Raw genomic sequence first — 16,852 nt, forward strand, 5'->3', positions numbered from 1 at the left:
AACACCAGTTCACCTGCACCTTTCAACTCTCATGTGCCTGTCTAGGCAAGAGCAAGATTTGACTCCACCGTTGCAGAATTTACAGGATTTGCACTAACATGTATGTCTAATACAAACGCAGGGTTGAAGTAGGTTATTTCATAGCTCGCACATTACTCTTTACCACAACAGAAGCTAGTGACAAGGCATTAATTAATACTGTCTTCTGTCAAGCAAAACTGGCAGTTTTAGCTTTGCAATAACGTGTTGATACATATTTGTCTGATTGATAGAAAAATTGCACGTTTCTTCAAAGCAACTGATGGTACAATTTTAACTCAAAAGTATGCAAAACTGGAGGTCATACATTAGGCTAGTCCAGACAGTTTGGGCTAGGTCTACCTCACTGCAGTTTGGCCCTTAACAACTACAATCTAATCAGGCAGATGAGCCCACTCTCAGTCTACTCAGGGGTCTTGCTTTGTGAAGGACTGAAATACTTCTTCAGGGTCTTATGCTGTAAAACCTCCTTATTTTATTTGTTTAACTCCTGGGTTAACTATGAAAATCTTGCAATATGGCTTTTTTAGCAGTGTGGAAGGAGGCTTCTCAGAATATGCTATACATATCTATTCCTAAATCCAGTAGGTGGTGTGTACAATTCAATCATTTCTACTGGGCCTTCAGTGAGCCTGCCATTTTTGTCAGACCTCCAAACACAAACCAGATCCAAAATGTCACCCCTGAAGGAGACCATGAGGTGTGAGAGGAAGATTGACAGTGACAGGTCCTCTTATATGCACTCTATTACCTGCAGCTAAATGTCAGCAGAGTATGATTGTCCCTCCTCCACAGTAATGCAATCTGACATGTATAGGGATTTACCCTGTTGAGCCAGACTGGTTGCTCACCACAGGGAAGAGCAGAAAAGCATAATTGGAAGAGTCATCTAAAGACATAGTTTGCTGAAAAAAGAAGATTGCTTTCCTCCCATCCCCACCAGGTGCACTGCAAAGGCATGGCCATTTACTTCAGCAGCACTATCCACTAATGGGGAATGTCCTGCCTGCTGCTAAAAGTCACCGAAGAAGAAGTTAGGTTTAACTGGATACATAACACTTTTGACTGTTGGAGATATACATCCATAGCATCTTCCACATATGCATGTAGCACTCCCAGCTGTTGGTACATGCAGCTGCAGGTCTAACTCCAGGTAACAGAAGGGGCCATAAAAACATGCCTCATCTGGTTCAGTGTGGGCAAGATGAAGACAAGAGATAAACTGTCTCACTTTGCAGTTAAGGAAATTAGACACAGCTCTTGCAGTCCTCTCTGTTGGCTCTGCCGAGAGGGTTAGAAGCTCATCTTTGTGGTATTCACACACAGGCATTTCTTGGGGGCAAGAAATCCTCTAGGTGGATGCAGTGAGATGAGCACCACAAGCTATTTGTCTGCATTACAGACACGAACTTTCAGCACTGTTTGTGTAACTGATGGCTTTTCTTTCTCCTAGTAGAGAATGGTTATCGGTAGCACATAATCTTTCTGTTACCTTGTGCTTTCTTTCTGCAGTTGAGCTTAAGATGTCATGATTAAAAAGAATTTGCATGAGTGACTTGTGCTTCCCTTCTTTATATCATTCAAGGAGTTCTCTGCTATTTTTAAGCCCTTGTGCAATGCAATGAATTCATTGTTTGACTGCACTGCTGCCACATACAGGAACTAACTCTAGGCAAAGCTAGGAGGCTATCTGCTTTTTTAATGATAGAACATCAGACTTCTTACTTGGCATTTCCAAATAAGAGAATGTACTCCAAGGCAAATTATTACAAGTAAAAGAAACAAAATTCAGTTTTTCCCTTACTCATGCCTCCCAATTCATGTCAGTTTTACCTTATTTCTTGCAGATATTTTTTCCTTCAAAAACCTCAGTGTTTTTCTCTCAATTTCATCATAAGCTGTTCTCGGTCAAAAAGATTGCTGAGATTGGGACCAATTTTCTAAGCAACATTGCAATCTCATTCTCTTAGAATAGCTTTAACCTTAGTGCTGGTCTATACTTAAGGTTTCATTGCAAAATATATGTAGATTATGGTTCTGAGGGCTTTTTGCTTGCTTCATAGCAGAAATGGTGAACTTTATAGCACACTTGCAGCTATTTTATGCTACTACAACTAACTATTGAAAGGGTTTTGCCCACAGAGTTAAATCTGTAGAGAAAATGCATGCACAATCTGAACAAACATTAGTTCATGACTGCTGGTGACCAGAAATGGGTGTACCTACCACCTAACTGTTGATAGGTAGAAATTCCTCATTAAAACAAATAAGGGACAAAGTTTGAGACTGGTGTTGCATGACCTTGTAGTGAACAGCTGAAGATATAACTGTTCTCCCAAGCTGCCATCACTTTCCAAACAACTGAAGCATGCAAAAGCCATGTCAGAGTATTGCTAGCCTGGGCTAGTTCAAATCAGTCCTGAAAGCCTGACTGAACTTAAGAGACCTAATCCATCTCAGTGATGGAGATCTGCAATGGCTTTAACTACTCTACCTGCAATCACCAATGCAAGTCTGTTTAGGTGTTTCCCAAAATGGTGCTAGACTACATCTGCAACTAAAATGTGCATCTGAGTTTTGGAGACTGAGCCTTCGACACTTAGTGCAGATGCAGCACGGTGCTTCTGGCATGGTCACAATCCAACCAGCACCATCTGAGGAATGACACCAGCCAAGGCTCTTTTTTAATGGGGCATAAGTAGGTGTGACTTCCCTCCTACTAGCTCTCTTAGGGAGATTTTTGCCTTGTTTGTATTTAAGTCCAAAATACATCACAGTGTGAAAGCTGAAAAAAAAATAATTTGGAAGAGAAAAGCAAATCAGCAAAAGAGAACTGTGCCATTAGCTCTATAACCTGTGCATCCACCCCAGTGAATAACACTGCTATCAGATGCAGAAAAACAGATTAAATGCGCTAGTGCTCTTAAGACGATTGCTATCAGAGAGGCACATCACAAGAGAAGTGGCACCTACAGCACTCTCCGTAATAGTTTTTCGAAGACTGAAGATTCTATGGAAACTGAGACTAAAATATTTTCTTAACTCTTAGAGGTGAGCCCTCAGAGCATGGTTAAAAGGGTAAGGAAGTTTCCTTACTATTGTTTCAAAATATAGCAAGGATGCAATGCCAAAACATAGTGTATATTAAAGAAAAGTAAGTGCAAAAAACAGATAAATGAATGTTTTTCTTCACCACCTAAGTTATGCCTTTGTCTTCATGCTGATATGTGACCTCTCCCAATCTGAACTCCATGAAGCCACCAAGCAATTTAGTGGTTCAATAAATAAACATGTCAGCACTCTTGCTGAAAGGTCTTTTTTCCCAGACTGTGTCTCTTTTTTTCTCTTCCTCTCCTGCTTTGAGGATTTTATTTTTCTGAATGACCTTTTATTATTCATGGGAATAACTGGTGACAAACTCCACTTTGTGGTTTAACATGGCATCTGTCTGCTGGCTCAGCTGGGCACTGCCAAGATAGCAACAAGAGGACATAGTCTGGCTTTCATTTTTAATGACAAGTCAAATATAGCTGAAAGAAAGCAAACTGAGAAACATCAGGAATCCCTGTGGTTCAAGTAAAGTGAAAATAGTTTCTCTAATAAATTGCCTCCTTGGCCTCTTCAAGACCAAATGGGACAGTTTAGTGACGATCCAGGATTTATGTGGCTGGAGCTGGCTGTTTCCTTCCAATCTGAACAGGACAGGATGCATTCTGGTGAGCAACAGACCAGCCAGTTGATCTGAGATGGCAGCACCCTCCAGCAGGCAGAGAAGGCCAAACTGGAAGCAGTAACATGTCCTTTTGGCACATGTGTGCAACATGCCTTGACTCTGAAAAGGACTAAAAGTGCTCCCACAAACAACCTGTCTCAGTGGAGGATGACAATAAATCTTAAAACGGCTCCAGCTGCCGCGCAAGTGAACATTTGACTATGCCCTAAAATTTCATAGCAGGTATAAATGACTATCATGTGAGAAATGAAGAAGGCTTGATTTAGTATGATTCGATCACTGCAGGAGTTTTCCTGGTGAATACCCATAAGTGCTTTATCTACCTTTTCTTCTGAGGAGACAAATCTTTCCCCTAAAGGTGTTCTCTGATTCAGCTCCTCTTATGCTACAACCCGCCCCTTTACTGCACCAATTTCTTTTGCAAGAGGATGTAGGCTGCCAGGTTTCAGATGGATACAGCCTACCCCTGTGTTAATGGTTGTATGGTATAGGGCTCGGAGTTGTTTCCCAACAGCTTAACCACACAGCAATGGAGTGTATATACTGAAAACACAGAGTGGTCTGTTGCTAAAACAAACAGCAAAATTAAGACCCTAAATCTGTGGTTTCTGGGTAATTTTTGCATTTGTGAATGATTTTCTAAGGGAGTTGTGGGCCCCCGTAGAGAATTCACATACTTCCGTAGCTGAATTGCACCTTAAAATTTCCTTTCTTTGTCCAGGTCTTATAGAAGTAGAGCAAAAACCTGAAGGGGTTGACAGACTGAGATGGATGGAGCAAGCGCCCTTGAGATGAGTGTACTGCCCCAAGTCACTGCTAACCAATGCAGAGGTGCTTCCCCCACGGTCACAGTGCTGACCACAAAGAACTGTGATTCAGGAACAAACTGCTAAAGTTTCCTCTTGTTTGTTGAGAGCAATGACTGGGTGTGCACAGCAGTTTTCCAGATCCCTCATCAGTACCTCTATTTTTCATCCATATTCTGCACTTTCACTGCCAACTACATCACTGGGAACTGGGCATCTGCCTCTTACACTTAAATTTCATCCTTCCTGTCTTGACAACATCCACTCCTTTCTCTCCTCGCTGATGCTGGTGAGCTGAGAGACCAAATTCCTTCTTGTTATCTGCACTTTGATTTCTCTCCCAAGTCTGCATGGATACATCCCTTAAGGAACGAGACTGTTAGCTCAGCTTCATTTCTGTTGTATTGTCCAGTCCTCTTTATTGTTAAACCCCTGTCATCCATCAAACCCTATTCACAGTTGAAATCAACAGCAAATAAAAGGAAACAAATAAGTCAGCACAGTGCTACACAGAAGTGGAGCTAGCATGCACAGAGATGGATGAAAAGCCACTGAGCCCCAATCATGCTGATGGAGCTGCCCTGCAGCTGTTCCGGTTGAGTTACTTCATCACTGCTGTACAGATGATGACAGATGTAAAATTTTAGCTGTGATAATGGCAGCATGAACTGGTACTATGTGCAGCCGTTACATGTCCATGGATGTGAACATGCTTGGGATTTATTTTTTTTTTTTAGTCCAAGGGTGATTATAAAGTTGCCACGCCCTTCATGCAGATCAAGCCAGAGGTCCATGCTGTGGCAGATATGGTCTGTCACCAAATACAGAGTGTGGAGATGAAATCTACTCAGGCTTATGGTATTTATAAGTTTGTGGGATTTGGGGGAAATCTATCCTTTTCTTATGTGTGTTAATTTCTAGGCCTTGGACATTCATAACTTTTTCTCTAGTTAAGTATGTGTATTACTGCGGTAATGCTCTTTTTCATCTTCCATGTGTTGCCACATCAATGGGGAGTATCACTTACAGGTGGACAATTTAAGTCAATACCAGTGCCTACCAAGGGCTATGCAGAATGCTAGTTGTGGCAGATGTGAAATTAGGCAATTCACATCTCCATTTAGCATCCCAATCACCAGACTTCCCTTTCTTGGTGGGCATAGGCTGCATATACATCAGTACTTTGGCAGAGAACAGTAGTATGGTTTCTAGTGAACTCATCCCTCTTTCCTCAACCACACTTGCAACTGGTTCAGGTGTGGAGTGATTCACACTATGTGATGAGACTGTTGAGTCGCAGGTAAGAGTCCTTGTGGAGGAAACCAAACCAGAAACTCTTCTGCAGGGTCACACGAAATACTTTTCAAACCCTAGTGGAAGTACAAATATTCAAATCAAGTATTACTCCTTCTGACACTGTTGTAACATTCAGTCCAGGGAATCAGACTAAATTTAGTCTAACATTAAATCCTGGAAATACTTACAATATAGATCTAGAGATGTCAGTACCAACTCTCCCATCCTCTGATCCACTCCTACTGCACAGCTACTTGCTAATGCAAACAGAGGCATCCACACAACGGCAACATGCTGAAGGCTTTGCAGTTCCACATATACTGCAGAACAAGATGCATGGGGGCCTGAGTATGAAGCGATGCTTTAGTGAAATGGTAAAAAAAGGCACACAGCTCTATTTTACATCTGTATTTGAATAGCAGGAGAGCGTACAGGTATCAGTAAACAATCAGAGGCCTGCTATGCTAAAATGCTGTACAGACATTTAACAAGGAAGGTCCTTTTGGCCTGAGATTAGAATGAATAAAGCTACCAAAATGAGCTGGAAAGAAAGAAAAAAACAGCAGAAAAAAGAAATCAGGACAGAATAAACTAGATGCCTTTTCTGCAGCACCACTTCCAAAGCAGCAATGCTCTAGGGCAACCCCAGCAGAGATGAATGCAAACAAGGAATCAATCCTATGGTAAAGTCACAGGATTAGACTTCTGGCTTTGTAGACTTCTCCAGAGTGCTGAGAGCACAACAAGTTAAAAAGGTCCCAATTTCATTATTACGCCCTTCCACTGGTTTTAATGCAGTCTTTAAACCTTGCTGGGGGCTACCTATTGGCTCTGTGGACTACACGGACACCATAGCTCAGCACACGGGAAGAGGAGGGGTCAACTCCAAAGAACCTGTGCTGGAAAAAGTTAAAAGCACCTACAGGATTTTGGCACATAAGTTGCACTGACACTTTTTAATATTGTTCCCCCAGAGCAAAAGATGTCTATCTGAGGCTGCCAAAAAGCAGGAAAACCCACCAGCCAGCATTGTCAGAAAGAAAGATACAGGTGTGTTATCAGCACCTCCATGTATCCATAGGTAGACCACAGCTCAACTAGCACTGTTAGCATGTGCCACTGTCTGTTGGAGCAACAAACAAGCAAAGGGCATCTCTGATGCACAGATCCTTTTGCATAAGTAATCATAACACAACTGTGGAGTATACACAAGCAGTAGTGGTTTGAAGAGACACACTCGAGATTGTAAAGTAGCAGCAGAGGGCATGAATAACTGTCCTTGTATTGACCAAGGACTGCAGAGCCATTTCAAGCTGTATTATTACATGAGCTGTATTTCAAATTTAGTAGGTGCGCACAGTGCTGTGGTAGCACAAGGAACATTATTCAATGTGTCAGTGTGAATGTGTACATTCAACAGTGCTACTGGAGATGATATATAAATCCTTATACACCCTTATCCTCTATAGACAAGATCATGTAACCCCTATAATTTAATTTCACAGTTTAGAAAATATTCACCGATTTAATCTGACTCTAATTCACCATTATTTATTGTAATTAATGCCATTGCTATGGAAATTCCAAAAGCAAGCAAGCAGCTCTCTGAGGCTAGCTATGCTTAAGCAAGATTGTCCCTGGAGGTGAAATAAGCAGATATGTTCTTACATTCTTCAAGGTTTAAATGTGATGTAGAAATAAAAGTGCAGAGGTTCTTCTTCCAGACAGGACTGACAGGCTGCCGGCACCATGCCCTGTGAGCTGTGCCTGTAACCTGACCTCACCTGATAAGCAGTGGTGACTACCGCCTGGCTGATGAACAGTGTTCACTAATGAGATGCTCTTAGTTAGGGTCCTAGATGATCCTCCTAGTTCCTAAGTCCTAGTTACCCTTCCCTTGGGATACACAGAAGTCCTGTAAAGTCCTCTGGCTTCTCCCCAAGATGGGACGAGCTCATCCCAGGGATGGTGTGAGCATGGGCACACCTTCAGCACAGCAACACAGGCAAGCACAGAGCAACCAGTGTCTGGGGGGCTCCCTGGGGGGGCAAGGCTGGACCTAGCAGCCAGGGACATCCCACCACCCCATCAGGGACCAGGGCAGCCCCAGACCCAGTGTTGGGCACCACGCTAGGGACAGGGATGGCCGCTGCGGGGGCTGAAATTGAATATGTCATTCCTGAGACATGGCATGCTGTGTCAACCTGCTAAGCACCCGCTGCATTTTGTCCCAGTGGTGGCTGCCTCTCCACAGCATGCAGAGCTGTGTCCAGGTAGCAAAGATCTTTTTAAGTCATTTAATAATGCTGATGAGATACCAGGATGGCAACAGAGCGTGGCTGGTAGAAATGGATCCAAGCAAAGCAAAGCAACCTGTCAGCCATGCATATTCCCCCATGGGCAATAAAATGTCTTTGGTTTTGTAGGCGCAGGAGGATCAGATATGCTGCCGAGGGACCCGCTGGGACCGTACTCCTGTGAAAGTCCTGAAGCCGAGGAGGGTGCAGGGGTAAGTCTCCTCCCACCACATCCTTGTGGGAAGCACAGGGATCCGTGCTGTGCTCAAACATGATGCTTGATGGCACCCTGTGCTCAGTAGGATGGGCCACATCTTCAGCTGCAAGGAGGTTGTCATGGTGGGAGTAGTTTGCACAGCAGATCCCGTTGGTGTAAACTGCATTTGCTTGACTATTGCAGGATCTCCTCCTACATATCTGAAAGCCCAGTGCAACAGTTGGGATTAGGGCCTTCAATAAAAGTGCATCTCTTGAGAGGTCTTGTTAAATAATCCTGGCAGCTCACTGCAAGATGGTGTCAAACCAATGCTCATCCTTCCTCACCATCAGTCAATCCCCTACACATCTTCCCTTGCACCTTCTCTTCTTCTCAGTCCCCTCTGCAGTTACCTCCTTTCATCTGCTGGAAACCTGCAGGCAAGCAGCTTGTCAGCGTGAGGAGGGCAAGCGTCTGAGAAGCGTTGCCCTCACGTGGTGGCCTGGTGTGGTTGGGTGGCACATAGAAACACGCCATTTTGCTGGAAAAGGCATAATGGGAATATTCCTTTTTCTTTGTGTTTCTCGGTGTGATGGTGCACAGCCATGTGTTTTTAACAGCAGCAAATGAACTTGTCAGTAAGGTGTTGGGAGCGGAAAGGGAGTGAATGGGCAAGTAAATTCCTGCAGGCACAGATGTTCTTCTTCAGGGCAGCTGACACTGCTGAGTGTGAAGCATGTATATCTAAAGACAAAAACAACCATGTTAAAAACTAAAGGCCTCTCCAAAAATTTTTTATCATAAATGACATTTTTAAATAAAGATGCAAACTTGGATATATATAGCCCATATTAATGCCTAAATTTACTTTAATCTTTTACATTTCTTTAAATTAAATTAAAATAGTAATCAAGGCTGTTAAACTGGTTCAGACTGAACTGATGAAGCAGATGTCAGACCTCTGCTACAAAAGCAGAGGAATTTTTTCTTAAATTACAGTTAGTCAAATTTAGCCTAATAACTAACTCTTTCGTTTAGAGAGACATTTAAAGATAAAAATGCAGCAAGTTCGTATCTTCTTCTGGTCTCTGAGTAAAAACTGGTGTGAGAAGCTCAGATCAGCTAGCTTTAAGATCTTAAAGGCCATGGTGAATAATCAGCTAAAGTCAGCACCTGCAAAAAAATTTTTTTAATGAAGAAAATGTGAATGCAAAACATGTTTTGAAAACCTTTTCTTAGATTTTTCTCATCATATTACTAGTTTCATTTACCATTTAAAATAACATTAAGAATTTTCTCAAAATCCAGGTTTTCCAGATTTCTTATTTAAGTGCTAATAAAATCCAAAAGGGGCTGGACGAATCTGATGTTTAAAAAAAAACAAAACAAAAAAAACCCCACCCAGATCTGCTAACAAGAAATATGAATCTCACTAAATGTGGTTAACAATTTAGAATGGACAATATAGCACAGAATTTCATACTCTTGGCTATCAAAAACAATGACCAAATGTAAGGTTAAATCTATACAAAGCAGCAAATCAATATGTCCTCAGGGGTATCAGTCAGTGAGAATCCACCTTTCTTTAGGCAAATAATTTACAACACAAACAATAAAAGTAAGGTTCAAATTGATAATGCAAAGCCGTCAAAATGAAACTTTCATGTTATCGTTAAACCAGATATTTAAATCATTCTAATTGCAGCTGGAGTATGGACTTGCACAGGCATTCCCAGACATTTTGCACTGGTTGCTATCAGTGCTCTGCTCAGTGTAGTATCACTTTGTGGCAGCTCATATATTGCAAGCAGGACCTGTAGGACTGCTGGGAAAGCTCTGAGCTAGAGTTTAATCAATCAGCCCCAAACTTTCTCTGACTTAAGTTAAGGTCATACTTAAGGAAGAGGGGAAAAAAGGTTCAATGACTGTGGAATGCAATTTGTTTTAATAATACAGTACTTCCAACGCTTGGGAGTGTAACACCACACAGAACAAAATCTGAATTAGCATTGTTTTCTCCTTGGTTTTAAAAAAGAGGTCTCATTTTTTTAATAACAACCCCCCGCTGAAGGAGGAGGTTTAATGGCAGAACTTTGTAAGAGGGAGGCTGACTCAGTGCTGCCACTGACAAAGCATGAGCAGAATCAGCAAAATGCTAGCACAGGAAAGTCAATAAAGTCCATGAGAGTATCCTTACTAGCATGGAAGAAAATTAATTTAGTCATAGCAAATGACAAAGGGCTGAATTTTCTTTAATAACTTACTAACAATTTGGGGAAGGGAGGAGCCTGGTGTTTGAGGAAAAGACTATATGGGGCAGCTGGATATAAACTCTTCTGAGCTTGCATTTGCTGAGAGAGACAAACCCAAACCAATTGTCACTTCTATCACGAAACAGTCAAATGGGCAACGTTATTTTCATATGAGAAAACCACCAATTTTAGATTAATTCTGAAAAGAATCTACGCAGACCTAGTTACAATATTTTTTGATGATACCAAGAGAAAGTAGATTCTCCATTAACAGAAATCAAGAAATAGAAATGGGCATATCTCTGCTATTTTCAACAGCCTACTTACTCCAAGTGGAGACCTGGACCATCATAAAGTCCCCTTCAACTCTAACAAACTATTAACAAGAAGCAACAAGCTACTCCTAGGTCGAGACTGTGCACTTGACTGTATGTTTCAAGTCAATTGTAATTGCATAGGTTTCAATAAAGCATAGAAAACTCTTATATCCAATAGTTAATGACATTCATGACCAGCGAAGGCAGGATATGGATCAGTAAACAGATATTACACTTGATCCTAGTCATGAAGCAAAGTAATACTTTCCCTTATAAGAAAGGAAAAATACGGTCCTCCCAAAGAGCCACTCCTTGTAATGTGCTTCGAACTAGCCAAGCTGGACCTATTGTTGAACAAGCCAAAGTTTATGAATGATCTTGGAGTTTTTTATGTTTCTTCCTTCTTTTCTAAATAGCAAGATGCTGCCTCTTCATTGTTGTGTTTAAAACACATTCTGTTATGCCTGCAGCTCTTTTTGGAGTGCAGGTTCAGAATACCATGTACTCTATTACTGAGCCTTTCTTGCAGCTTTTGCTCGAAAAGGAGAATGTGTATGTGTGTGGGCGTAGCATAAACTGCAGCTGTTTTTCTTTATTTTTCCACCATCATTACTGCTGACTGGTAACAAGGAAGAAGACGTACGTATACACCATTTGGCTTCTGTGCAACACTGCTGTACAGGAGGCTGGGAGATTATCTTGGTGAACAACTCCTAATTTCAACATAAAAGGATCAGCAGTAGGCTGAGAGAATTTGTCTTGCAGTGAAAAGGATGCTGCTATTTTGCTGGAATATTTTATCAGAGATATAGAACTTCAATTTGTTCTTTCATTGATTTTATAAAAGCTCGTATCACTAAAGAACCTAAGTGAGTCCAGGAAACTCTGGAAAGATTAATTAATTCCACTGGACAGCTACTTAAAAACAAACAAAAAAATCAAACAGATCCAGGATGCAACCCCTTCCCCTCATACTCTCCCTTACCCCACTCCATAAATGCACTGTGCCCAAAAACTTTACCGATAACTGAAAATGACAGAGGCTTTGATATTTTCCACACTCTGGAGTGGTTTAAAAGTGCTCTTTCTGCACAGTGTATGTAGCTGAAGAGTGTGAGGCCAGACAGCAAAAATCCCTCATCATCTTTCAAAGGGTAAGCTTGCATGGCCTCATATTCTCTCCTCCCTGACCCTTCAGGCAGTTTAGGATGTATCTTGCTGCCATGCCAGCCATACAGGGGTGCTGCTGAAATTCAGAGACATTTATGCAGTAAAAATCCAGAGACATTTATGCAGTAAAAATCCAAGGCAAGGTACAAATCAGCTTCAAGGAGTAAGTAGTTTATTTTCTGCAGCTGACGCTTTCCCCAGTTGGCTCCTGCCAGCTCTCATTACTGGTTTTCCCAGGTCATGCTCTCTATCCCTGGTCCTGGCCACAGCTCACCTCGTGCTGAAATCAGTGGAGCTGGGCTGGGTAACAGAGAGGAGGATCCATCTGAGTTATCGAACTGCATGTCACAGCACACAGCTAAGAGTTCACTTCCAATTATGGTGTCTGCTAATTGCTCTTGACTGCTTCTTCATATCATGACTGAGGCAGGCAATGTTGGTCAGGGAAGCCAGAGGATTGTCAGTCGTTCAAAGAGATCAGAGCCATTATGTTTGACCTCTGGCATTGTAATTTTATTTCTGTGACTCTGCATGGGAACTGTCAAAGCAAAGTAACAAGACTGTCAAGCTATGGCGCCTGTGTAAAACATGCCCACCTGCCTTCCTATCCAAAGACAAATAAGATTGCCTGCTCCAACAGTATGTGAGTTGGACATTAAAATGCACAGCAGTTTCATAGTGCAGAGATGGATTTCCATACCGAATACTGTGTATTTTTAATTAGCAGACCTATAATCATCTTGTCTTATCATCTCATTACAGTTTCACTTTGCATGATTTCACTTCTCATGATTGGAAAAATGCAGTGAAGCTAAGACCCCGGCTTACTGCAGGGACAGCCAGTCCTTCAGGCTGGCCATGGGTTTAGTCATTGGGACTGTTCCCTTTTTAATTCAAGAAAGGGACACACCTTTAGGAAACTGTGATATTGTTGTTTGATGAGAAAAAAAACATTCTTTATCATGGGACAAAGAATTTCTTCTTTGAATATTATCCACTTGTCTCTGACTTTCTGAGGAACTTCAGGTAGGCTTGGTTTTCTCACTTAATCATTTCTAGTATTGCCATGCACCCTGCAGCAAATGACACATCCCAGCTGGAGGCATTTAACACCATTGCAATAGCACTGGAAGGAACAAACATCCAGCCTTGAATATAGGGAGGGCTTGGTAAAATGTCTGGAGAAGGCACCTCAACTGCTGAAGATTTGTACTTCAATGTACAAAACTCAGAAGATTAGAAGGTATCAAGAATTCGCAGGAGCGCTCATTAAGGCTGTAGCAACATAAAAGAGGAAACATTAGGAGTAAGGCAAGAGAATCTTGCTGTTCTTCTTTTATGTAGTAGGGATTTCAGTCCCTGGAGGCTGATAGGCTTCCCCATGTAGGAGTAAAAGCAAAGACAGAAGGATTTCTCTTCTCCATAATTGTCAGAGCACACCTGTGGCAACCCTCCAGGAAAAGATGGTATGAAAAAATGTGCCATTCTGCATTTAGTTAATGTTTGGAACTGGAGTAAGCACTGTGTTGGCATTGCCTGGTAATTAAACATACAGGATTTAAGAACACTGACTTGATTCTGAGGCTGCTACTTGTGAGCTGAAAAGGTTAGGAACATTTAAATACGAGCAGGTAAAATTTAAATGGTATTATTTTTCATAGTTACAGAAATAGTTTTGTGTAATACTATTTGTCAGCTTTTGATTCCTTTCTTTCTTTCCTGGTATAAAAAGTTTTGTATAACATCCTTTTCTGGTCATCACACTTTCTTGCACCAAACCATGCCAGTTCCTCAGCTCTTTCAAAATCCACCTGTCTCCACATATTCATCACCAGTGTCTTTTTTGCTATGACTGCAACCTCTTCTAATCCAGGCTCCTTTTCCAGTTTCTACTTTCTACATAAATCCATGCAGATATTTCAAAAAAACAGCCTGTTTTGTCTGCTGCTTTCACTCTCTCTGTCCCACTAGATCTCTTTACAAGATCTACCCAGACCTCTTGAAAGACTCTGATCAGATTCCCTTCATATTTTGTCTCTGCTGCAAATCCCACATTCCCACCCAGCTTAGTTTCTGCTAATTGTTCTTCTCATTTGCTGCCACTTTAACCACAGTCTAGTCTCTTGTGTCTCCCACAGTTGCTTATCTCCCTTGTTGGACTCCTTTTCCTGGGGTGACTCTGGCCCCAGTTTTTTCTGTAGGGGCAAATGTCTCTGCTCCTCAACACTAATTATTGCTTACATTTCGATAACATCTATTGGCCAGATAAGAAATCATTATGTTGAATGAGATATACTTACTAAAGGAAAGCCTATCTCTAGTTGAGGTCTCAGTAAACACTTCGGAACCACCTAAGAGCCATGGCATAAAAACATTTCCAGCTCTGTCTTCCATCGCAGTTTTGATGATTAATGACAGCAAACTATTTCTGTGTTATCTTTGTTTGCACAACTGGAATTTGTAGTTACATTTTTAACTCAGCCCTTGCAAATACTGAGAAGTTGAATGCTCAGTGAAATACACTGTGTTTGGCTGTTTATGTGTAGATATTTGAACATTTCTGCACTGTATATTTTGTGAATGGGCTACACAAACAATTTTACTAATTCTGCGGGACTTTCTTTTAACTATAGAGCCTAATGTATTTAAGCTGCTGCAGGACAACACTGTTTTATTCTCTGTAGACAACTTTATTCTTTGTCTTGTCATTTTTATTGTTCTAGTGGTAGTGAATAAAACCCTGCATCTGTTCCTCAGGAAGGACTTAATCCAAAGCTCATTGAATGCATTGGAAGAGCCTCCATTGGGCTTTGGATCAAGCTCTTTAGTTCACAAACAAATGCTCTTTGTGAGAATATGCTATTCAAGTATTGTACAGAAGAGTTACAGAGGTTCCCTATTTCTAAAATAATGATTGTTCTTTAAATCTTTTTTGCTGTGCCTGTTTAGTTGGAGGAACAATATACAACTGTACATAATTGTTGAAGTATTGTAGCTTGTGATTATCTTGCCCCAGCAGTTGATATAAATATTGAATATGTAATGCTGTGGTAACAAGTAGTGCTATATTTATATGGCTCTTCCTATGCAAGCAGTAATTCAGAAAATATATAGAGATACGCTTCCTGCCCCTGAGGATGTTCAGGCTCAATCAGGCAAGCCGGACACGGGCAAGCCATCTTTCAGGACTGCCTCATGTTGATGTTATTGATGAAGCAGACTTGAAAGAGGGATTTGTAGAATAAAAGAGGGATACTACTGAATGGGATTTTTTTCTGTGCTTAGGAAAAGGAACAGACTGAAAGGAGACACAAAGCCCACAGTAGAGGAAAGAAACAGGGGCTATTGTGGAAGAGGGTACAAAGAGACTAAGATAAGGCAGGAATAATCAAAGCAGAAACATTAGCTGGTGTAAGACTGTAAAGAGCTTTAAGTGAAACCTTACAGCTCCAGATTTGCAATGACTGCATTTTCCACAAGAAGGAGAGAGAGCCATGAGTCATTTATGCAGCGGTATTCCCATGAGCTGCAATAAAAAAAAAATTTCTTCCTTACAACATTACAGGTACTGAATACTTCTTTGGATTTCTTGTGAAGGGGAACTAACAGTTCCAGTGAACCAAAGAGAACACGATGCCAGTGAAACTTCGCTGGTTTTGCAACTGCAGAACACAGTAACTTCTTCAATGTGGGTGTAGATTACACAAACAGTTACTACTGGGTATTACTCCTGTGACAGAATTGCTTGCAATAAAATACACTACACTGTGTACTAAGTGCTGGCAGGGCTATTCACATAGTTTGTAAGCCGATGATGACTGAAACAGTTTATGGAGCCAGTACTAAAACATTACTCACTCAAGGAGTCACATTTAATTCAGTGAGATTACTCATGTAGCTAGTTGCTGATAGAGATCTTGCCAAACTATTCTACCACCTAATAGATGTGTGTAAATGAGTCTGTTAGTCAGCTGAATAACTTCAGAAAATATTTTTTAAGTTCATACTACATTAGTATTTGAACTCCTTAACCACAGCTGAGGTCCCGTTATGTTCTGTGAACACCCACTAACAGGCAGTAGCTGTCCTAAAATTCATCAACTCATATAAACAAATAAGGGAAAGTGACTTGCCTTCAGTCACATCACATGTCATCAGCAACGCCAGGAATAGAACAGGGATCTCCAGTCAGTTCCCTACTGGCAGCTCCCAGCCTCTGTAACACTCAAAATTTCATTCCCGTACTGAATATAAAGCATTTATGAATGTGACCTCCAAACTTCCCACAGCTCTTCTGCTAACTGACTGATGGATCTCTGCATTCATTAGTTTTATAAATGCACAGAGAATACACAGAAGTACCATTTTCATCTCACATGCATTACTGCAAGCCGGTGCATTCCCTCATCCAGTTCATCTGCATGTTATTCTGCAGTCAGAGAAATAACAAGAACTACAAGGAAAGGAAGAAAAATCTAATCACAAAATTTCTGACAGCTAATCTAAGACACTTAAAAATCTGCAGCCCAAGCAAAACTCATTTTTCATACTCAGAGAAATTCATTGTGAAGGCTACGAGATCAGGCATCACCTTTCAGGACTCCATTTCATTTTATAAATGTTATAAAAGTGCCTGGCATATCCAGCATCATTATCACAGTTATTTTCCTTCCTTTCTTTATCCTGCACTGCTCTCGGCACCTTACGGAGTTCATAGAGAACAAGAACAGTGTGCTGGGCTGTAAA

At 41.2% G+C, this 16,852-nt stretch overlaps 1 protein-coding gene across 4 annotated transcripts in view; it reads left to right on the forward strand.

Moving 5' to 3' along the window:
- PALM2AKAP2 (PALM2 and AKAP2 fusion) overlaps positions 1 to 16,852 on the forward strand; it is a 277,020-nt gene that overhangs the window by 154,225 nt on the left and 105,943 nt on the right. For all 4 annotated transcript variants that reach the window (XM_087741632.1, XM_087741635.1, XM_087741633.1 and 1 more), the window contains one exon: positions 8,301 to 8,383. In XM_087741632.1, coding sequence (XP_087597758.1) covers positions 8,301 to 8,383 — 83 coding nt within the window. The remainder of the gene's footprint in view (positions 1 to 8,300; positions 8,384 to 16,852) is intronic.

Source organism: Nipponia nippon, unplaced genomic scaffold, assembly GCF_047370975.1.
Source record: "Nipponia nippon isolate SJK-2023a ecotype South Korea unplaced genomic scaffold, ASM4737097v1 scaffold_8, whole genome shotgun sequence".
Taxonomy (NCBI): Eukaryota; Metazoa; Chordata; class Aves; order Pelecaniformes; family Threskiornithidae; genus Nipponia; species Nipponia nippon.